This window comes from Crotalus tigris, unplaced genomic scaffold (genome assembly GCF_016545835.1).
Source record: "Crotalus tigris isolate CLP2741 ecotype Arizona unplaced genomic scaffold, ASM1654583v1 scf7180000018485.2372832, whole genome shotgun sequence".
Taxonomy (NCBI): Eukaryota; Metazoa; Chordata; class Lepidosauria; order Squamata; family Viperidae; genus Crotalus; species Crotalus tigris.
Genome location: NW_024097033.1, coordinates 624,307 through 647,667, shown reverse-complemented (window position 1 = coordinate 647,667; position 23,361 = coordinate 624,307). Strand labels below are relative to the sequence as shown.

At 38.0% G+C, this 23,361-nt stretch overlaps 1 protein-coding gene across 2 annotated transcripts in view; it reads left to right on the top strand.

The window, feature by feature from the left end:
• The first annotated feature begins 3,574 nt into the window (after positions 1-3,574).
• Positions 3,575-23,361, top strand: part of KLF7 (Kruppel like factor 7) — a 93,951-nt gene continuing 74,164 nt past the window's right edge. For both annotated transcript variants that reach the window (XR_005557856.1, XM_039352878.1), the window contains exon 1: positions 3,575-4,332. Coding sequence is in view for 1 of the 2 variants with exons in the window: in XM_039352878.1 (XP_039208812.1) it covers positions 4,126-4,332 (207 nt within the window). In the remaining variant the exon portion in view is untranslated. The remainder of the gene's footprint in view (positions 4,333-23,361) is intronic.

Sequence of the window (23,361 nt, the reverse complement as noted above, 5' to 3'; positions counted from 1 at the left end):
TACTGAAACCCCAGACAGTCCTACTATGGAACTGGGGAGTGGTGGAAGGCAGCCTCACGATAGGTCCAGTATGGGCCAGGGAGGCTCTACAGAGTTGCCCAACAGTGGCAGTCTTCTAGAGGGGCCAGAGAGCCTGCAACTAGGCAGGACAACCAGGTTATGGAGAGAACAAAGTCCTGGCCTGACGAGCCCGGTGGGCAAGCAAGTAGACCAGGCAATGGGGCACGGTCCATGGGGACCATCAGGATCCGAGAAAGGGGGCGAATCCATATCATCCCCTGGGCAAAATGTAATTGGAGATTATCAGGGCCTAAGGAGATCACAGAGAGTTAAGAGATCTCCTAGGTACCTTGAAGATTTTGTAACTCTGCTGGCAAAGCAGAAACAGTAAGAGGGTGTTTCTGTGGAAAATTGGAAATATGGGCACTGGGGAGTTAATCTCCAGAACAATAGCCGGCACCATTGGAGCAAGGGGTGGCACACCACGCTCGTGTTGAGGTCGCGTGTAACTATTCATGTAGTTGTAGTCTTAGCTGGGGGGGAAGGGGTGTTGTGTCCTGAGCCTGCAAAGGCAGGCTCAGGACGTTGCAACAATCCCAGGCAGTTGCAAGCTGTCCGGGACCAGACTGGCTGGCGCCGGCACTTGCACACATGTGCGAGGCGCGCAGCGCACCTAAATGTTGCCGTTTGGCCCGGGGATTGTCTTTAAGAGTGACTGAGAGGCTTGTGTGCCTCGGCATTGTAACGGGGCTACAGAACAACAATAAAGAGGCTCCTGAAACTACGAGATGCTTCGTGAGTTATTGCCATTAGCTGAGGACTCAACACATACCATCTTTATAACGGCTCAGGCTCATCGGGTGGCATCTGATGGCCCATGCTTCTTTCAGACAAAGACATTGCAATCTGGCTTGTGTCCAGGAAGTCTCCCAATGCCCTTTAGAGACTCCTCCCACTGACCCATTAACAAATCAGCATTTAACCCAATAACTGCCAGATATTCTAATATACTGATACATGCTCTCTAGTTAGGGTTACATAGAGCTATATGAGGCTACATAGAGCTATATGATTCAGAACAGTGTGGCTTCTTATTGATTGATTGGGATGTTGATGGCAGGCTATTAAGTCATTGGCTGTTGTTTCCTTATGCTGTCAAGTCATTGGCTCCTAAGTACCTGACACACTGGTGGTAAATCGGCACTCTTGTTGATTGACAAGAGGGATGTTTCCAAGGCTTCAATAATTGCCCTGGCTATTTTTGTATCTGCTCAGTCAATGATCTTAATTACTTTACCTAGTTGGTAGTTAGTTTACTAGTTGGTAGTTACACCTAGTTTTGGAATGGGAACCTCTACAAATAGTCACTTATGACTTAGTCATCTTTATTGGACTATTGCATTGTCCGGTGAAGAATATTTGGCAACCACATTTGTTCCAGAATTCAGTGGCCTGAGAAGTTATGGGTGCTTCCCAATTCATCTGGATAACACCACCATATTGAGAGCTGTGCTGATTGTCAGTTGCCTGCATCTGACCCCCCCCCCATTTTTACCACTAGCTATTTTATAAGGACTTCAGAACTGAAATGATATGAACTGTTTCCCCTAGAAATGGAAGTTTTTCCTTGCTTGATGACGGCTGTTGAATGATTCCTTGTATTATATATTGGTATACATTATTATTTATTTTACTTTAATGTGCATTATGTTTTTAGCTGCATTTGTGATGTTTCAAACGTATGTCAGTTCAGATCAGCTTCAACTGGAGTAGTATATAAGTCCAGTGAAATACCTAACAACAGCTGATCTACAGCAGCTTCTACTGAGTGATCTACCAGCATCACCTCTATGCTGTAGCCAGGAAGAATGAATCCTTTGCTCCCCTCCAGTGGTTATTAGGTTGATCAATTGATCATCATTTTGACAAATATACCCCAAATTTTATTGAGAGCTGCTGTTTGAAACAGATAATGGCAGGAATATGATCTTTTGAAAGTGTGTTCACACCTCACTCTTATGGTTACTGAACCATGGCTTACTGAATTAATCAAATTGCCTGAGTTTGCATAATACACTGAACCATAAAATAACCACACCGGCTGAGCTTGCACAATTCATTGAACCACAAAACTAGACAGCTTCTTTCAGCTGAATGTGTGTAAACCCAGCCACATTACAAAGACAGTTCACCAGGAACTTGGGTTGGTGAGCAAAACTTTTTAGTAAAAGTTTTCACTAAACGTTAAGTTTTTAAAATTGCAAAGGAGATTGTGTGTACAAAACACATAATATTGTGAAGTGTGGAGAAGTAATTACATCGTAATTAAGTCTCTCTGTATTTTGGGGGCAAAAGCTCATTATCCTCCCCCCTTCCAGAAAAACTTTTGGAAAGTCAATGTCATCCAGGCTAACCTTTTATGGAAAAACTGTCAAGATGTTTATGTAAAATGTAATACACAAAAAGGCCAGTAGGTTGTTTTTTGTTTGAAAACAAATGGATTCAGGCGCTATACTGCAACATTTTCAAACACTTTAATCAGGATTTCATTTATGTTCCCAAGGTTTTGATCTCTTTTCAGCTGCTCTCCCATCCATCGCTGCGTTGTCCAGTATTCCAAGCATTAAAACTCTTGCACCTATTCTTAACTTGAAATCTTCGCTACAGTTTGGAATTTCCCGTTCTTTTCTTTCTGGGAGCCAAGCTGGCTCTGCAACAGAGCGGAGCCCGCCTACGCTGCTCTGCTACAAGGAAGCGCGTCCGAACTCCGAGCCGCGTTACTTGGCGCTACAAGGTCAACCACCGTTAGCCAGCAGAGGGATGCGGCTCCATCCTGGGCAGGTTTTACTTAGAAGTCCGGATGAGTTCAATGAATCTTAATCCCTCGTAACGGGAACTATCGCGCACTTCCCATTAGATTGCTAGTTTGTAGCCAGCGAAGCTAGAAAGGACGCCGAGCCGCGGAGATGCTTAGCTTCTTTCGTGGACTCGCTGGTGTCTCTTTCCCCCCTCCCAATCTCCACCGTTTGCTGCGTGGAGCTCCCGCTGCCTTTTCGGTTATATAGATCTATCTCTAGATTCAAAGGAGGACTCTGCCTTTGACTGGGAAATAAGAGCGACGACCAGCTAAGGAAGAAAAGCACCCCAGTTCCTCATCATTCCTGTCCATCCCTGATTCCGCAGCCGTCCTTGCGGGCCAGGCATCCTGCTTTATCCCCATTCTCCAGCTTGCGGCCGTTTATTCTCCTTGTCATGCAAAAGGCAGGCAGGCTGGCTGGCTGTACTGCAAAGACATCCCCTGGAAATTTGCATGTACCAGAACTCAGCTACCGCGCCATCTAGCCCTCCCAAACCTCGGCGCACAGCATCGAGCCCAGCCCGCTTATATAGTTCTCTAAAAATAGCTCCCCTTACACTGCCTTATAAGGCGGCAGTCGGATGAAACCCTCCTCCAATCCCTCCGGCTCTTCCGTGCTCTGGCCCGTCCCCTCTTCCTCCAGGAAGGCCTCGATTGGGCCTCAGTGACTTCATGAGCGGCCCTCTCTTCCCTCCCCCTGTTTACCTTACATGGTCACGCGCTGCCTTAATGGACGGTTTCCTCTGAAGAGCCCATGACTGCGCGGAGAAGGACGGGGAGGGGGGGGAGAGAGTGGGGAGCGCGCCCGGGAAGCGCGCACAAGGGAGAAAATGCAATCCCCCCCCAATAAAGAGCAAAGATTGCATTCAGCAGCGAGCAGCAATGCAGAAATAGATGGCAGTCTCGTGTCAGTGAGTTTGCATTCCCCCCCTTCTCTGGTCCAAGCGCTGGAGTCAGCAACAGAGCCCTTGAAGGCAATTGCTTTTTACTACAAGTGGAGAAGTTCCCCCTCTTGGTTGCCTGGCTGACGGCTCGCCTCGTACATGTTTGGGAGCATTTTTCCTTTCTTATCGGGTTGTTGATGGGGCTCTTTTCCTTTTTTTTTTCTTCTTCCTTCCTTTACTCTTGTTCTTGCCTTGATTTTTCCCCCCCTATCTTTGAAAGTGTGACTTCAAATATTCTCTTGTTTCTCTCAAACAAAAGCAAAACGAGAGAAAAAGGACCTCTGGATTGATTACGCCTAAGAGTCTTTCCCCCCCTCCTTTTTAATGAACAGAACTAAAACCCCGTCACGAAATTTCAAACACAAATCTAAAAGGAAAAGGTTGTGGTTTGTTTTTTTGCTCAGAAGCAGCAGCAGCAGCAACAACAACATGGATGTGTTGGCTAGTTATAGTATATTCCAGGAACTGCAGCTTGTCCACGACACCGGGTACTTCTCAGCTTTGCCATCCTTGGAGGAGAACTGGCAGCAGGTGAACCATTTACCTTACTCCTGTACATCTCTCTTTTGCTTTTATTTCTCATTTTCTCTCGCCTTGGTTTCCCCCCCTTCTTGTAAAGTAAGCTGCACTGTTACAGTTTCATTAACAAAGCGATGTAGTTGGAAGCTGCTTGCGTTAAATCCGAGATCAAAATAATAGTAATAAATTAGGGAACATCCTGAGGACTGGTGGAAATTATTTGGAGGTCTTTTAGTATTATGTTTTGAGTTCCTTTTAGAAAGGAATAAAGTGTTGCCCTCCCCCCCTTTTCTTTGTGAATAAGGAGGGATCACTTTTAACTGGTGTTGACAACTGACAACTGATAGAAATGGAATAATGTATATTCCTCTTTTAAAAGTAATTGGTGCATAAGTATAAGCCAGTTTTTACTAAAAGTAGTCTGCAGGAACGTGCTGTATTAACAGTCTGTTTCCACTTATTAATTTTTATTTATTTTTAAAAACTTGCACGAGCGATACTGGTTTAGAACAATGCCATTCAAGCTTATTTCTGCACATCCAACAGAGAGAACTTAGACGCTAGAAGAGTTAAGAAAAATTACCAAAATCGGAAAATTGGGTAATGAGGTTAAAACTGCGCTGGTAGACAATACTGTCAAGAGAGATGGGAATCTAGAGAGAATCAGAGACTTTCATCAAATCCCTGATTAGCCCAACTATCCAGATGAGGAGAGGGAATGCTTAGCAGTCTAACTATCAGCTGGCAAGATGAAATGTAGCTGGAGAGGACAGCCCTTCCAAGAGACCCCTTGTTAGGGCAAGATGACACCTAAGATGGTAGTATGAGTTTTATGGCTGGGTTTGATTAATGATTTGTTGGTATATTCTGAAAACTCCTTTCGTTAGAGAGAAAGTGAGAGGCAGATGAACTCTGGCCTGTGGAGTTAACAAGACCAGGAACGTGCACCATGTGGTAGTCATGTAACTTCCATGCCTATGACTGATATAGGGTGAACAAGCTAATGACTTGCTGTATTTTATTCTCTTGTAGTCCAAACATTATTGATTAGCTCAGTTCTAGAAGGGGGCATTGGATTTTACTGCTCTGGAATGGCTAAACAACTCTCACTAAAATTCAATGTATAATATTTAGCTCCATATTTCTTTTTGAATGTGTGTTTTTTAAAAGAAAAATACATGGTGGAAGCACTTCAGGTCCTCTTGGTTGTGAAAGGCAGAAGCCTGTGTTTGGCTTGCTTGTTACACACATGGTTAATGAGTCACATATGATTTTCTTTATGGTTCTCCTTTCGGCAGCTGATCCAGTTGGAGTGGCAAATAATTATTGCCTTAACAATTCTTCCAGTTGCTTCCCAACAGTGGTCTTGCTTGTGCATCAGTTGCATATTAATAACAGTCTAGACCGTTCTAGGCAAGATAATCTGTTGGCACATTCAGCAACCTAACACTGATATTGTCTGCTATATTTTGGGAGATTATTCTACTATAGAAAAAGGAAACTGCCTGCTTTTTTCAATAAAAAAGCATTCTGCTCGGAAATCAAAATGGAAAGGATTTTTTAAAATACCAATTTTAGGTTTTGCAGGCATTTTTTTGTTAAATCTTGGTTGCCATGTGAACAAGTCACATTCAAGAAACTTGACATTTATGTAGTCTGTGTGTAGAGCCCTCTGTTCACATGTCCCTATTTTTTTTAAAAATAGTTCCTGTAAGATAGCCAGTTTTATCTTCCTATTGTGTGTGCTGGGGGAGGAGCTGAACAGTAACATCGTGCCCTTAAAGCCTCCTGGTGAAGTGGCTGAAACTTAAATTGTTTTAATTAATATTCTTGTATAATTGTAGGCCCCCTTGCGTTGTTAAGGCTACTGCTTTAAGATGGCTTATAAATCTTAAAAGCCAATGAATAAAAATTATCACCAATATACCGAATGTATACACGTCTCCTCAGAAGAAATTCCAATTGCATCCCATCCCATAGAGCCTTGTTCCAAGTCTAAGAAGGGTACACACCTCAATCAAACTCTACTTATATGGGACAAGGAAGAGGGTGAATGGAAAGTGTCCTGAAACAATGAGCATGAATTCACTTACACTAAATTAACTTTTTAAAGGATATGTTTTGCTTTCTCAGTCTACTCCAGACATTGTGATTTCTGGAAATACATCTGTAATTATAAAGACAATTGAGTTTTCAATATTATAATTTCTTTGAGGAAGTACTATCATAGAATCAATATTTGCTTCTAAAAATGAGTTTGCTGACTTTGGGAAGCAGCAGAATAGCCCCAGGAATCTTAGATCCCCACTCATTTTTTTTTAAAAAAATATGTGCTCCATTTTATTGAAATGCCATCTAGCAAAACATCTGGGAGACATTGCAAATGAAAGAAGAGCAAGAAGGCTCAATGTGCAAATTTCCCTTCCCCTTTGTCCGATCACAGCAACATTTGAGAAATCTGCTCCAGAGGCTGAGTAAGTAGCATTGGCAATGGATTCCAGATACATTTTGTTCAAAGCATAATTCTTTCTCATTTCCACATCCCCCGTTCTGTCTGCTTCTTCTCTGAATTCCTAAACAAGGTAAAGATACAGCTCTGTTGAACAGACCACTTACATTGATGACTTCAGCAATTTGGAACTTCTTGCTCAGATGAAATCCTTAAGACAAAATAGCATAATATTCTTTATCGCAAGAACGATCTACCAGGAAACCCATGTTTATACAGATGTTATACAATAACTGATATTACTCATATGATGAGATGCCCTGAGACTCATTATGAAAGCACTGATGGCGTACTCTTCGACCAAGTTGGGCATTTTAGTTAATGGGATAAAGTTACTTGCTTAAACATCTCCCACTGAATTTAGTGGGATTTCATGGTCCTTCACTTCCATGGGTAATATTATGTGGAAATAGGTCTCATTGCTTTCAATGGAAGATTTTTTTTGATGTCCCTTCATGTATTTTGGTGTGAGTGACAGCTGTAGAAAACTAATATAGTAAGATGGTATTGCTTTAGTAGCCTTCCTTCCTGCCTTTATCTTAGTCTATAGTTTTGTGACTGGTGAATTCAGAACAGGAAAAGTTGCATGTAGTTGGCAAGTGTCATAAACAGAAAACCTACTGTACTGACTGCAGCCTTAACTCATGTCAGTTGCTAAATAAACACTTGCTGCCATTCGTTCTCCTTGTTGTCCTCCTCCTTGCCTGATGTTATAGGAAGAGGAAGTTGTTAAGTCCTTCTGAGAATTAGCTGCATGGAAAGTTACAAGGAAGTTCCTACACAGCTCAGAGTTTTTGGAGAAAAGACCATGTTGCTCTTAGGTCAAAGAAATATGGCAAGTACCATTGTAGCATGTCTGCATCCTTTCTTTTCTGTGTTAATAGGTATATGGCTAGAAATGCTTGGTTAGAAACATTAGAGGCTCCTAGAAATGGAGCTACACGGTTAGAAATCCTTTTGGAGCAAAGCATTCTTAGCATTAAAGTGGGCAAGGTAATTCTTGATATATGTGACATTTTAGCTGCTTTGGTGATAGCCAAAGTGTGTGTTGTTTCCCCCTTCCCATGCTTGAAAACTTATGTATGTACACCAATAAAATACAATAAAAAGTCCTTGCCTTAACAACCATTCATTAGTGACAGTTTGAAATGGCACTGAAAAAAGTGACTTAGCACTATTTTTCACACTTAACAACCATTGCAGCATCCCCATGGTCACATGATCAAAATTCAGAAGACTGGCATGTATTTATGATGGTTGCAGTGTCCCCAGGTCATCTGATCACTTTTTGTGACCCTCTGACAAACTGAGTCAATGGGAAAGCCAGATTCAATTAACAACTGTTAAGTGTTACTAACTTAACAACTGCAGTGATTCACTTAACAACTGTGGCAAGAAAGGTTGTAAAATGGGGCAAAACTCAACAACTGTCTTGCTTAGTAATGGACATTTTGGGATCAATTGTGGTAGCAGGTTGTGGACTACTTGTACCATGTAGACATGTCTTCCCATAGACATAAACCCAATTGGATAGTCCAAATAATTCTGCCTCCATGTATCATCTCTGGGCAGTTGGAAAGGAGCTCTTCATGCAGCTTTTCCCAGTGTTGCATTATAGTATTGTGCAGAATTTCAATATAGTTTTACAACGGATATAAGTGAGACAGGGAGGGGAGTTATCACTGGCTGGAATATTTAGCCCAGATGTTATTATTTGGATGGGAGACTACTAGGATTTAAAATGAACCTGTAAAAAAATAGGTGGGGTTTTTTTTTTTTTTTTTTGCATCTGATACATTACATTAGGCCAGGGGTAGGCAACCTTGGCTCTTTTATGACTCGTGGACTTCAACTCCCAGAATTCCTGAGCCAGCCATGCTGAGGGGAAAGGGAGAGGTTTCCAAGCTGAGCCATGCTGGCTCAGGAATTCTGGGAGTTGAAGTCCACGAGTCATAAAAGAGCCAAGGTTGCCTACCCCTGCTTTAGGCTTACCACACAGCATGGCTATGTCTTTTACAACTGAAAAAAAAAAATCAAGATTTGGGCTTAGAATATACATAAGCAAAAGCTGGAAATGACTAGAAATGATGACTGGAATCTGAAGTTATTGCTTGCAATGGCTTGAGAGGTGGAATAAATAATTTATATCTTGTCCATTTACATGTCTTTACCATTTGGACTCAGGGGAGATGTTATGAACCCCCTGAGGTAGTTTGGCTTAGAATGCTATTTATTGAACCTATGTATGTTTAGAGTTGAGTATATATAGTTATGCTGTTTGCTACCTCTGTACTAAATAAGCATAGCTTTCACATATATTTTCCAGTCAAAATGTTGTCCCTTCTCATGGACGTGGGCATTGTTCAAACAGAAATTACTTTCCTTTGCACACATTGCTTATACTCTGTGTCTGTGGATCTTGGAAAGGCTCTTGAAAATGGTTAGTGTGCTTTGGTATACGTTTGCTAAGAGCTGTTAGAGGAAAACTTCACAAGACATATAGAAATGTAACTTGTTGAGAGGCAAACAGTAATGCAACAAGAATTCAGTCTGGTCATCCCAGGTAGGGGCGCTCCTTGTCACCTCTGATCTTTTTAAACTGGTGATCCCAGGAATTGGTTCTGACTTTCAGGCCTTTTGCTTGCAAAGCGGGTGTTCTGGTATTAAACAGCATCCATAGTTCACTTCCCCCCCCTCATTTGGCTGTATAAACTCAAAATAAATTAAATGAAACAAGACAATATATCCAGATTTGTTAACTATACATTTGGTTATTGCAGACATTTTCTTAATAGTTGCTGAATTTAGCATAGGATGTAGGTAACCCTTAAAATATAATTAAGGGCTTTAACATTTTTTGAATAAATTGTCCTGGGTTAGTGAGTGATGTAGACACAATTTTTCATGGTTATGAGATCTCATTGGATATTACAGATAGTAATAGTAATAGTAATAGTAGTAAAGTTGGAAGGGACAAAGAAGATGCAAAGCTAGTTATGCATCTCTGTAATATGTTCAAATGGCTAAACCCAGAAAAATTAAATATATTTTCTGCCTTATGGGGAGAAGCAGATATATCTGAAAATTCTGGTTATGTGAATGAAAAATTCATTGGATTTGGATTTGGCAAATCATCCAGCACCCATTGATTTTTCTTTTGATCTTCAGATTATGGAGAACATGTTGAAATGAAGATTCTGGTTAGCACTGAAGTATGAATACAACTACAATTGCCTTTTTAAAAGAATCATGGGAGTTCCATATTTTTGTCATTTCTGGAAAGAAGAATTGTTTTCTGTCATATTTGGATTCCTCCCCCCCCATTGGTAGACATTCTTAACGGTCCTATTTATTGAAACCATCTTGACAGCAATAATATATAAATTATGCTTCTACTGTGATATCTCTGTTTATCATGCATCACCCTGATTAATCAAATATTGCTTTCTCCTATACTTGACTAAGGTAGGGGAAAATGGAATTCTAACATGGTAGTTATCGAACCATGTTGATCATTGTTGTCCTGAATTTGGAAGATTTTTCAGACTTTGGGCTGACAAGATTCCCAAATAAATTATTTTTTTATATTGTGTTTTTATTGTTTACAAGCCACCTAGGATCACTGTGAGTGAGTAGGCAGCTATATAAATAAATAAGGAAGCAAGCAAGGAAACAAACAAACAAATGGATGGGGAAACCTTTTCAGCTGGAGCAGTATTTGTAAATGCAAACTAAATCCAACAGCTTGACTGTTATGTTACCTTGAATTGGGGTTGGATTGACTATCGGTGGTGGTGATGAAAATAAGATCCCATGGGGAGCCTATATATGGAAAAAAGAGAAGAAAAGAAAGATCTAACCAATGAAAAGTTCTAGTGCACAAAGTGTTTCCATTAGAATAATGATGTAGAGAAAAGAGGGACATTGGTTGCATACTTCAGTTGCCAATCTTTTGTGATCACATTTTTTGTGATAATTACATGCATGGAATCTCTCTGTGCAGGCTGGCCCTGGGAAAAGCAGTACCTACTTTCAACCATGTTCTTTTCATTTCAGTGATACCACAGCCTGCTCAGTACATCTCATATGTGAACTCACTTTTCACAAAATTTGGTTTTGTTCTCACATGTAATTCAGAGGGGAGAAGAAGATCTACATAGAGCCTTGTAGTTGTTTAAAAATCTATATTTAGTTAAGTGCTGTTGAGTTGGGCCCAACCCCAGCCTATATATGGACAAATGTCTGCTATCTAATGCTGCCAAATTGACTTTGGAGCAATTAGTAGTGAACGGTGTGGTATAGATAACATGCATAATTATTGGGCAGTGGATTGAGACTCCCCTCTTCCACTGAACAAAGAAAATGCCCAGATATGTTCAGGTAATCCCAGGTGATTTTTCTCTGACTCAGCATGATGCAAAACATGAATGGTAAGAATAACCACCTGGCCATCCAAGATACTGTTTGGTCAAAGTTTCCTTCCCTGGAATATATTCCACTTGCTGTTGGTAGAAAGTAGAAGCAAGTTTTCTTATGGAGTCTCATGGAATTGCCCAGTAAGAACAAGGATTAAGGTCCTGGATAATTCTAGTTGACCTAGTCTGGCCTATTTTTTCTTAGTAAAAACTATGATATGTTTTACTTTAAATTGCAACTGACCATTCCCTGTCTCCTCTCTACTGGGTTTTTAATATGTATTCTGATTAAATATTGGACTTAATTTATTTATTTTTTTTGCCAAGTATATGTAATGATCCTCTCTCCTGAGGCAGATATTGACCTGTGTGCTTACCTGTTTCTTCAGAAGGCAAAACAAAAGCTCTGGAAAAAAAAGGTCTGTCTTCTCCTAGAAGGGCAATTCTTGAGCCTGGATTCTTCTTTATTTATAAATCTCATGGGTGGTGGTAGTGAATCTAAAGAAGTCACATTTCCTTGGAGTTCTGACTACTTGGACATACTTGGAATTCTCAATCTAGACTAAAGTCTTGAGATTCTCTAGAAATCTCTCATCTAAATAATAACCAAGTCCTCTCCTGTTTAGTTTTTCTTAAGATCAGCCCAAGTTATCTGCTATAACTTCCTGTGAAAAATATAGTAAAGGATTTGCTGGGTTGGAGATGTAAATATCTGCTCAGATTGTCACATTAGGATAAATTTGTTCTGACAGGCTTTGTGATATGGAGTGTTGATTTTGGAGGCATTCTTTAAGCCTCAAAGATGCTACTGAAAGGATGATGATGCCTATGAAGTATTCTGAAATCTTGGTGCTGCAGAAGTATTACTGTGATACAACTAATAGAGCAGAACAGTGTTAGCCTTTACCCAGACTTACTTTGGCAGATGGGGCTGTTTTGCTGGTCTGTCAGAAATGTTCTACTGCAACTGGAAAGGAATAAATCACACTGCAGGACATTGCTTTCTCTTTGCAGTCTCTCATTGTTCTAGAATAATGGGATACTTGGCTCCTCCATAAATGAAACTCATCTCTTACAATGTTGCTATTTTATCTTAGTTCCAGTCACAGCAAAACACATTTCTAAGTGCTCATTGTACATCATGCCTTGGTAGTAGATAGCTTCCAGGAAGAATCAACTTCCAGGAACTGCCATTTGTGTAATACAGTGAGAAAGAATGACTAAGTAAGTAAAAAAGCTTTCTTTCACAATAGCACAAATGGTAGAGTAGAAGTAACCCACTAAATCTTTAAATTACAGATGTAATTTAATGTAGTATATTTTCTGCACTGCAAACCTATTTGCTATGTACAGTGCAAGTAGAATTGATTTGCTGAAATTTTGGCTAGTGCTGGGGAATTCAAAGGGGTGTCTCTCCATGCTAGCGTCCTCCAAGTAAGGGGGAAGGAAGGATCTCTCTGTTTCTGGTCTTTCAGTTTTGTGTGTGTTCAGCCAGAAATATCTTTCAATATGACTTTTAAATGGGCATTTAAATGATTTATGCACACAATTTTTTTTCTTTCCCCTGTACTATTTATATGCATTTTTGAGCCAGAGTCTGGAGACATTTGAAATTTATAGAAACTGTTTTAATGAGCAGAGTGAGGGTTTGGTGGTTTCAGTTAAATTTTTTATCCTTGCCTTGAACCATGAACTGTTTCCTCACTTCCTCAAAAGACAGCTGTCTTTTATTTGAAACATTAAATCTGCTGATGCTCAGAGCAAACCTCTTCAGAACTGGAGGTTCTACCATAGTTGTTAACCAGCAAATATGTTACATATGTCTGAGAAATTAGTAAGTATATATTATTGCTATATTTTATTTTTATCTTTGCTGACTTAAAAAAAAATAGCCTATTGACCATAGAAATGTTGGTCTCAATTACTTGTATATAGCAAGTCCCAAGTTCTATTGTATATTAAAAGAAATATTACCCAGGGCTGGAATTATACTGATGACCAAGCAATGGTTGTATATGTGTTTAAAGCATTGTTTAAGAAAAACAGAAAAGTAAAAGAAAATAGAAGAGATTTTCAAGCGGGATAAGGTAGAAATTGATATAACATCACAATAGTGATGGAGAGTAGCCTGTACCACTTTAGACCTTCTGAACATTATTAAAGTCAGGTTGATAGTCAATAATTAACAATAGCCAATATAATGTAAATCATGTCAAAATGAAGAATACATTAAAAATGTCTAATTTAAGACCTTATCTGGTATATCAAACAAAAGCTTAGTTATGAAAGCATATTAAGAAAAACCCAACATTTGGATGTGGTACAAGAATGTGTGTAATATTGTAACCCATAAATAGTTTCCAAGTTGAATTAAATTCTTTATCAGCCTTGTTTTTCAAACAGAATATTTTTGAGACTGATGCATACGCCTAGAGCATAATTTGCTATTCTTCCATAGAAGGAATTATATATGATTTCCAGTTAAAAAAAAAACCAAAACCCTAGCATTCAGTCCTCAGTTATTCTGACATTGCGAAAATATAATTCTTTACCTTAGGCTCCAAAAGGACTGTTGAAAATTTGAGAAGTGTAAGGATTAGGGCATAGTTGTAGCACCTTCGCTTTTGCTCTGCAGATCATCACTTAAATATAGAACATCTCTTTGTTCCTATTATTATAAAACAAGGTTATATTCCCTTCCAACCTTTCTCTGCTTGCATTCCTGAAATTGAAGGACAGCTCCTGCCCAGCATTTGTAATCACTGCTAAAAGCTTTTACCTGAAACAAGAGGGAATTTCAGATGTAGGACAGGCCATCTTCCTGGCTTGCCCCCTTTGTGTCTCATTCTCCCTAATGATTGCGTGGTTAATAACAACTTCCTTATGGTTTAAGACCAAATAACAATGTAATTATATATTTCAACAAAAAAAATCCATTAAGTAAAATAACAGGTAAATGAAATAAAATAAAGACAAAACAAACAAAATGGAAAACTAGATAAACTAGGAAAGTAGCTTCTGATTAATGTTATCCATGGCATGGGAAAAATAAGCATTTCAGATGTTTGCTGTATAATCATTGAAAAATCTAAATTGTTAGTCTCCTAATGGCAATTGTACTTGGCTACCTTGGATAGTTGGATGTTTTAGAAAACCATCAGCCAGAATTGAGTTTACTTCTCATTGAACCAGCCAGAACAATTTGACACTGGGGGACTATTAAGTCTGTGTGCCAAGCTGTATAAAAAAAAGACAGTGCAATAAAATATGGGCAACAGACCCCATATTCCCTAGTTGGCAAGAACATAGTCAAACTTGAATTGAAGATTCCAGCTCCCTTCTGGTAGCACAAGAGTCAGGGAGTTAAATTTTGCCAAAGCTCTTTGATGTGATATGCTCAGAATGTTAGTTAGGTAATTTGTTGGAATAAAAGGCTTCTATCCAGGCAGAGGGGGATAGTAGTACCCTGGTCACTATGAAGATGGATCAAAAGCAAGATGTCAATTTCTGATAGGCTCCCTCAGGCTCTAGTGAAATCAGATATTGAAGCGAGAGGCCATGTTGTTTTATGTTCAATGCCTTTTTTTCAAGCTGCATAAAAACCATTTGGGAGATTTACAGCAGCCAAAGATTCCTCTGTGAAAATCAGTTTAGTATAGACTTTAGGATGGTCAAACCCATATAAAACCTCTATAGAAGCCAGGGCTGATTCCAAATGTAGCAAAGAGTACATTCTGGGGCATAAAGAGACTTGCTAATATTTTTGATTTAACTGCTTCAGAGATCTTTATAGAGATGAGTACAGGAGCCATATAGCATAAAGCTAATGATTGCCTGAAAAATGCAGGAGTGCCTTAACAGCCCTATGGTGCAGACTTTGTTCTCTCAAAACTATAGAGGATTGAAAGGATATTCATAAATACAAAACCTTGGTTTATTCAGTGCTGGTGGTTGTTTTCCAACTGTGAATCCAGCTGGCAAATCTTTTAGTGAAGAGTTCTGCTTTGCTTGCTTTGTGTGAATGCAAGTGCATACAGGAATGAATTCAACTTAGAAGCCAAATGTAGCATAAAAGGGAGGCTATAAAGTTGTTAATGCCACTTGGCCAGCAATAAAATGTAAGATAAATTGTAATGCCATACACAGGCAGCTCTGATCAAAAAGCTGCTAGAGCAGATGATATTGGACAGGAACAGTTGTGTCACAGTGGCAAACAAGACCTTGTGCCTAATCTTTTAGTGCTGATTGCAGTGCAGGCTGTTGTGACAGGCCTATGTCATAGTAACAACCCCTTTCCTGAGCCTGCTTCCTTTGTATTTATGCTACTGGAAATCATTGCAAGAAATACATTTTCTGCTTTCTTGTCTCCTCTTTATTATCAAATAAAGGAAGTCCTGCAGCTGTGATTTCTTTCTTTCTTTCTTTCTTTCTTTCTTTCTTTCTTTCTTTCTTTCTTTCTTTCTTTCTTTCTTTCTTTCTTTCTTTCTTTCTTTCTTTCTTTCTTTCTTTCTTTCTTTCTTTCTTTCTTTCTTTCTTTCTTTTTGAACTGCCTGTCAAATCCCAACAGAATATTCCTTGACTGTATGGGCTTACAGTACTTATTATCCCACTGAACATGGACATTTTCTCTATTGACTGAAGATGGTAGAAGCTATGGTCTTACACATGTGAAGGGCTTTAGGTTGGGGAGGGCTGATCTTGATCCATTGAGTAGCCCCATATTATTCAGTGAAGATTTGTGTTAAAAATATGTTACTTCTAAAATGAGAAGAATGGGAGCTCAGATACTTTGCCTTCTTAGAATTGTTTCCATTTTTCATTCTAGAACCATGATGATGAAATATGTTTTTATGAACAGAAAGGCAGTCTTATCCTAGGACTGTTTATCTGCATTTAAAACTGTGTTCAAAGTTTAACCCTTGCTTGGATGAAACTGCATGAAAGTGAGTTCAGCTATAAAATAGATAACGCCTTAAGCTGAGACCATGCTAGAAATGATAATGGGAGACTGTCTTTTCAGATGCTAGAAAATGAGAACGCTGCCTTCTGATATCTTCTCTTTCAGTGTTCAGGTGCATCAGGAGCCATTGTTTAATTGTTATTCATAGGTTTATGAGAAGATGCTAGTGAGAATTGTTGGATTAGGTGTGATACAGAGAAAGTGGTATCACACCTCTTCTTCATAAGCTTGAAGAATCAGAGAATGGCTGATTTAGCCTGGTCATTAACACAAGTGAAATGTACCCCCTCCCACACTCCAACCCCCTGGGTGTCTTTTCTGTGGATATGCTCTGGGGAGCAAAACCTCCCCAGCACAATCCTTTGATCCATTTTGAGTAACTTTGTTCCCCCTCACCCAGACTGCATTATTTCCTGATGTTGCTCTATTTCTGTTGATATAAAGGATGCAATATGATTTTTGGATTAAAATATCTTATTTAACCAGCCCCTTTATTTAGTTGGAACACATGAGACCTTTGTAAGATTCTCCAGTTAGCCTGAAAACATAATCGCTCAGATTCAAGTCTTACTTATGAAACAGGAATGGGAACAAAAGCTTTGCAATGTAAGAATATGGTTTTAAAGCAATCAGGTATTGTCATCTTCCTGGTGTATTTAGCAGTTTTCTTTGTTTTATATAACAAAGAAATAAGTAGATTATTATTAAAAAAAACATCTTTAAGTACAGAACGGTGTCCTACACATAGGACTATGCTCATCATGGTTTGTAGTCTTGTAATGATATATAAAACAAAGATATGTTTAATGTTGAATGCCTTTATATAAATACAAATAAAACTTTTATTATGTATGTATGTATGTATGTATGTATGTATATGCTCCTAGAAGCACGAAGCCGAAAACACCAGCCTGAAGATGACGAATGGGACTTCATCGAAACGTCGCCAAGACACTTCCAATTTTACGCGGGAGAAAACCCGAATAACCAAGACCTACATACAAACACCTGTGAAAACCTCAGAAAAAACACACACACACACACACACATATATACATACATACATACATACACACACACACACACACACATACATACATACATACATACATACATACAAAAAGGACTGCAAGGCCTAAAAGATCTGGTTTTAAATATCAATCATTCATAGTTGACTAGTTGTTCTAATGCACATACTTTATGAGTACAGTTTTGTTTATGATTCTAAATCTCACTCATGTAATCATCAAGAAAGATTTAGTGTTCACTACAGTGAATTCAATGGTAAATATAGTTGTATAGGGCCACTTTATTGTGAATTGTTGTCTCAGTGGGGTTTCCCTGGCTTTATAATCACCATAAAAGTATGATGTATACTATGCAACAGCACAGCGGATAGGGACAATTCTATATATACGTGTGTGTGTGTGTGTGTGTGTATATATATATATATATATATATATATATATATATATATATATATATATATGTGGCGCAATCCGTAAGCATTAGAATCAATGGCAGATTAGTCACCAATTTCAGTAATATGAAAATTGGACCCCTGGAACATCTGGCAGCCTTAACAAAGCCATTTTTCTTGCCTTGTCTTGGCTTTCTGATTGTATTTGAAATCTATTTTCCATAGTTAGCTCAGCGTTGTGCATGTTTCTCTTGTGTACTTTTTCATCAAGAGCTCTTTGTTTGTGCTTTAGCTATGATTGTATGGTGGCTATTTCTTTGTGGTACCCAATCAGAGCTTATCTTGAAATATTTTAATCAAAGAATTACTTTGAAATAATATTTTGAAATCTGTGTTTATTGTCATGCAATGTTATAATTACTCTGGAAAAGAAAAAGTTGCCATGCTAAGGGCAAGAAGGGAAGAAAGATAGCAAAGAAACATTGGATGCATTAAAAAGCACCCTTCAAATAATGCTTTATCTTTGATGTATAGCTGGTAGAAAAGTAGTGCTGTCTAATGGAAATCTGGAGGAGTGCCACCTAGGACAAATTTTGCACGTTACTAAGCAGATTGATATGGCAGTGATAATCTGATGTAAATTCCTTTTGAAAAAAAGCTGCATTTAAAAATTAAATAACTGCAAATGCTGGTTGTGTACAGTACCCTTAAATTATAATTTGCTTCAAGATAGTTATCAAATCTGATCAAACCTATTCAAAAGAAGTGTCTTTTCTAGGGCTGGGAAAAAGTAGCTGAAAATTTGATAATCTTTGTAAAATGTTCCTGTGACTGGTGTTGAAAAAACATGAAAATGTGAAATTTCCTGAGATGGAGACAATGAAAGGAAAACTGTCTGAAATATACAGGTTGTGAATTCTTGGAAATATAGCATGGTTAGATTGTTCACATAGCCACAGTTAATGGGCTAGGGCTTAACAGTTCAACCATACTCCAGGGTTGCTAGCTTCAAAACATTTTCGCTTGCTTTCAGATATAGCTAGTTATCATATCCTAAAAGGAAAGAGTAAAGTGTGAGACAGAAACAATGTGCCTGGATGAAATACTGCATGCTATCTGGCTGCTGGCTTGCAATTTTTACCTCACATAGGGGGTTAGGGCTATTTAAAGATCTATGGATCTGTTTCAGATCATGTACCTCAAAAGTAAGTCCACTTGAATAAAATGGGATTTATAAGGATATTAGCTATTATCTGAAGCTTTTATATTGTGCTCTTTAACTGGAAAGACTCTCAAAGAGGATCTATATAAACCTTGCATTCTAATTTTAATTTTAAAAGATGTAAGAAAAGCAGGGAAAAGGATCGGCAGGGAAAAGGAAAAGAAGCAAACTTGGTCACCAATTCTTAAACTTCTAAATATGACTAGGATTAGGTTATTAGCCTCCAAGATGCTCTGGTAATAGTTTTAATCTGAGATCAAAATGGTTACTAATTCACAATAAGCACATTTCTCTGAATATAGGGAGTACTTATCAGAGGCAGCATTTTGACTTCTGCATTTGATTTATCTGCAGTGTTGGTTGTTACATCTCAGACTCCTCTGCCAAATTTACAGACAATCTTGATATCAAGATGTTTTATGGAAGCCATACTATATCCGGCAAAATTGTTGTACACAAGCATTCTTATAGGTAATTTGGAAGTGAAAGAAATATTGGAATTCCTAGTGACATATTATAACTGGATTTCAGGTCAGTAGCTATAATGTGCTTGTTTTCTGGATTGAGAATGACACGTATTCTGAAAGAGGTCTGGTTTATGTGTTCTTTGTCTGCAGCTCAGGTCATACTTTAGCATGGCTGGGGCTCTGCATATCAGATGTGATGTGTAAGGGCAGATACACAAGACTCAGATAGCACAGAGCAATTCATATTGGGACTTTGGGTCAGGTTGAGTGGAGTCCCCAATGGGTGAGTTTTCAGTTCCTTTTCCCATTTTATTGCTTTGTATGCTTTAATGTGCTATGTTATTTTATACTAATCATTTATTTTTTTCTCTTTTGTATGTTGCCTACATAGTTTGAATTAGATGGTCATATAATTGAGTGCATGCTGGCATAAATAGTACAAACTGGCATTTTGAGCACCTGTGAGTGGTGATTCTGCAGTTGCTGCTATGGCATGTGGCTTTTTAATAGCTATTGTGTTGCTTAGATAAAGGGAAAATACTTTTGTGAGTCCTTGGCAATTGATGCAGTGAACCCTTCTTAAGAAGGTGAATTTACAGACATTTAGTCCCATGTGCTTCGAAAGCCATCAGTAAATTATCTAGATTGATTCTGCCTTTAATACATTTGAGGATGCTCTTGATATTTACTTTCTTTGAATTAGGACATTCCTATGAGAAAGCTGGCAGCTCTAAAGATGTGTCTTTAACGTGCCTTACATTGATATCTTAAAAACCAAAAAGATAAGAATTTTTGGCTCCTAGTTGGAAACTTTGTGAATAATGTAATCTTGGAAAGCTTCTAGCTATTTCAGATAAAGAATTGACATTTTAACCTTCAAAATGACATTGTAGAATTTTTTATTTCACTAACATCCCTGATCTGCAAGATCATGTTGCTGGTTGAACCGTATTATCTTTTGAATGGATTAGGATTGTAAATTTGACTTTTGCAGAGATTTTAAAGCATCATCATCTTCAGGTCACTGGGGTACCAGAGGCTAATATAATAACAATATTTCCTCTCCATTAGGTTTTTAGTCTTTCTAAATATTGGTATTCTGCTTTTATGAAAGATACGCTGAATGACTCCCGTGCTACCTAGGTCGGTGTTTGCCCAGAAGTGCTTTAATGAGGTGAGCTTTAGATGGCTGATATAAGCACTCTTATCATGAAGCACAGTCAAGTTGAAAGCACTTCTGTCCCAGAAACTAAATCATTTTGAATTTGATTATTCACAACAGGATAGCACTAAAGTTAGCATAACCTCCAAAAATTGAATTTTTCTTTTGTAGAATGTGTAAATTGGATTAGCTAATCGGAGATTAACTAATGTACAATTGATACATAACAACAATCTTCCTCTTACAAGGAAAGAACATATGGCAAAAGTAATCTTATTAAAATAATATGTTTTGAAATTTCATGGTCATTACTGTGTACTATATTGTTGTATATTATAGACTAGAATATGTTATACTGCTGAATTGTTGTATTTCTGAATTGTAATTTTAAGAATAGAAATAGTGTTCTTGACTAAATACCACACATTAACATTTTATTGGTTTGTCACTCTGTAGGTTTTCATCAAACATTTGGCATGAGATTTTTAAAAATCTGGCTTCTTGATTTTAAGGGATCCTTCCCTTCCCCCTGTGATGTGCACAATTCTTTAAATTATATGTTGCATTCTGAAGGTGAATGATGATGTGAAAACTCAAGCTAATAAATCTGTATTGTCTGCATTAGATAAGATTTGTAAAGCTGTTGGCTTAAAGTTAAGGATATACAATTTTCACACCTATTCTTCCTTTGTTGCTTCTTCATTTACTTTCCTTTGTTCTGAATTTCTCTGTATTAGGGTTTCTGCGTATGTTAACAAGCATGCATACTAATGATCAGATGTACTACAATTAATAATATGGGAAATGATGTTTGGGAAACAAATTGCTGTGATGAAAATCTGGGAGAACTCTGTTATAAAAATTGATTCCTTCTCTCTTTCTGTATCTACAAAACTAAAAAATGACAGGCAAATGTCTGTTTAATGTCATCCAGATTCATTTGCAATGCTGTTTAATCTATAAAGAAACATGGTTTCAAATAAATGGAAAGGACTCTGTAAGGTAGATTGCCACTGTTACAAAAATACCAGTTTGTAATATTTATACTCAAAGACTTATGGGAATGATGTCCAAGGTTTTATATATGTATTCATGTTTATTCATCATGCAAAGTGTTGTTTACCTGTTTTAATCACTAACCAAGGGAGTAAGCTGTAGTGAAAAACAGTGATAGGCCTAGAGTTCCCCTTTGAATTTCAGGACTGGTGTCCAAACACCTGGTCTTCACATAGCAAGCAGTAGCTTGTAAAGACTTTGCTTGAACTGGTCATGGTGGGGAGTTACAGAAAACAAACCCCACAAAACTTGAGGATGTGACCTAGACCGGAAAGTAGAATAATATTCCAGAAGAAGGCAGGGGCAAATCACTTCCAGATTTCTGTCAAGAAAACAATGCAGTCATGCCCATGTGATCTGTAGAACTTAAGTTTGATTCTATGGGGATGTTTCTGGCTTTAATCCAGTAACCATTGTGAGACATAGACTCTTATTCACCTAGGTGGATCTTGGTTAAATTTATGGATTTCTGTTATAGAACTTAACCTGAAGAATATGACTTACATGAATATATGAATTTTGTTGGGCTGTCAGAATTTGGACCAATATTTTAATATGGTCAGGAAATGAACTGCAATGAGGTCTCTGGGCATTGTCACAAGGTAACTATAAAATGCTTTACGATTTCTCTAGAAATAGCTGTTTTCCTAACCTCAGCAATTTCTATTGATCTTTCCTGGATGATTGCCAGCCTGTCAAGATCTTTACTCTGCAATGAAGTGCACAATTCTGATTATAGTATTGCAGACAAGGACAAGTAAAAAGCAAGACCATTTTCACAGTGTTATTTTATGACTGTACTCACTAGAATGATTATGTTAGCTAAGACTGTAGGGTATATTATTTTACAGACTGGGCTTGCCAGCTAATGATAATAGAATTTTTTTCCTCTTTTAAAATATTTTTATTATATTTTCATTTATCCATAGAATTATTGTTGTTATTATAATGGTAAAAATTAACACAAACTATAATAAAAATATGTAAAGAAGTTATTTCCAACCTTCATCGCAACTACTATAAACACATTTAGGAGATCTCTGCCCCCTGTAAGGTTACAAACAAAAATCTCTTCATCCTATATCCCTTCCCTTATCTATAGACCACTACATAAAGCACCAACCTTTCAGTCCAGACATTAGCAGAAAGTCCATAAAGATTTGCTGGCTTTGTAATTACATACCATATCTTATTCTAACCTTGATCAAATAAACTAATTTTATATTCCTTTCTTTTACTTCTAACAGTTTAAATCTTTCGTTCATTCAAATATTGTCACAGTATTTGATTTCTTTCCAATTCTTGGTCTTTGGTCTATTCATGAAGAACAGCATCTGAAATACTTGTGAGTGATCTTGTGCCCTCTCCTCACCTTATCCAGAGAGGTTCCAAGGAACTATTCTACTCACCGGTTCCTTGGTTTTTGCTGTGGTTATCCACTCTGCTTTCTCAGAGCTGCCTTTAATTCACCATACTTTCCATGGAAGTCCAGCATTCATGCCTTTCTGTATCTAAAGTTGTAATATATAAATCAGAAGGATGGTTGGCTGAGATTAGTGGGGCATGCTCCTAGATGAGTAAGTAAGGATTGTGCCTAAATCCTAGAGAAGGAGCAAAAACCTACCCATTTTTGTTTACATTTTATTTATCTTTTTTTGTCTCCTCCCCTGAGAAGAGGTAAATAGAGTATGCAGAAGAAAATAAAAAGTCAGAGATAACTAAGTGTCTAGAACTCTCTTAACTAATGCTTCAGTGAGTATTTAAATGGTGCTATATAGCTCTCAAAGGTGCAGGGAGATAATTCTTGACATTAGCATTTATCCTAGATTT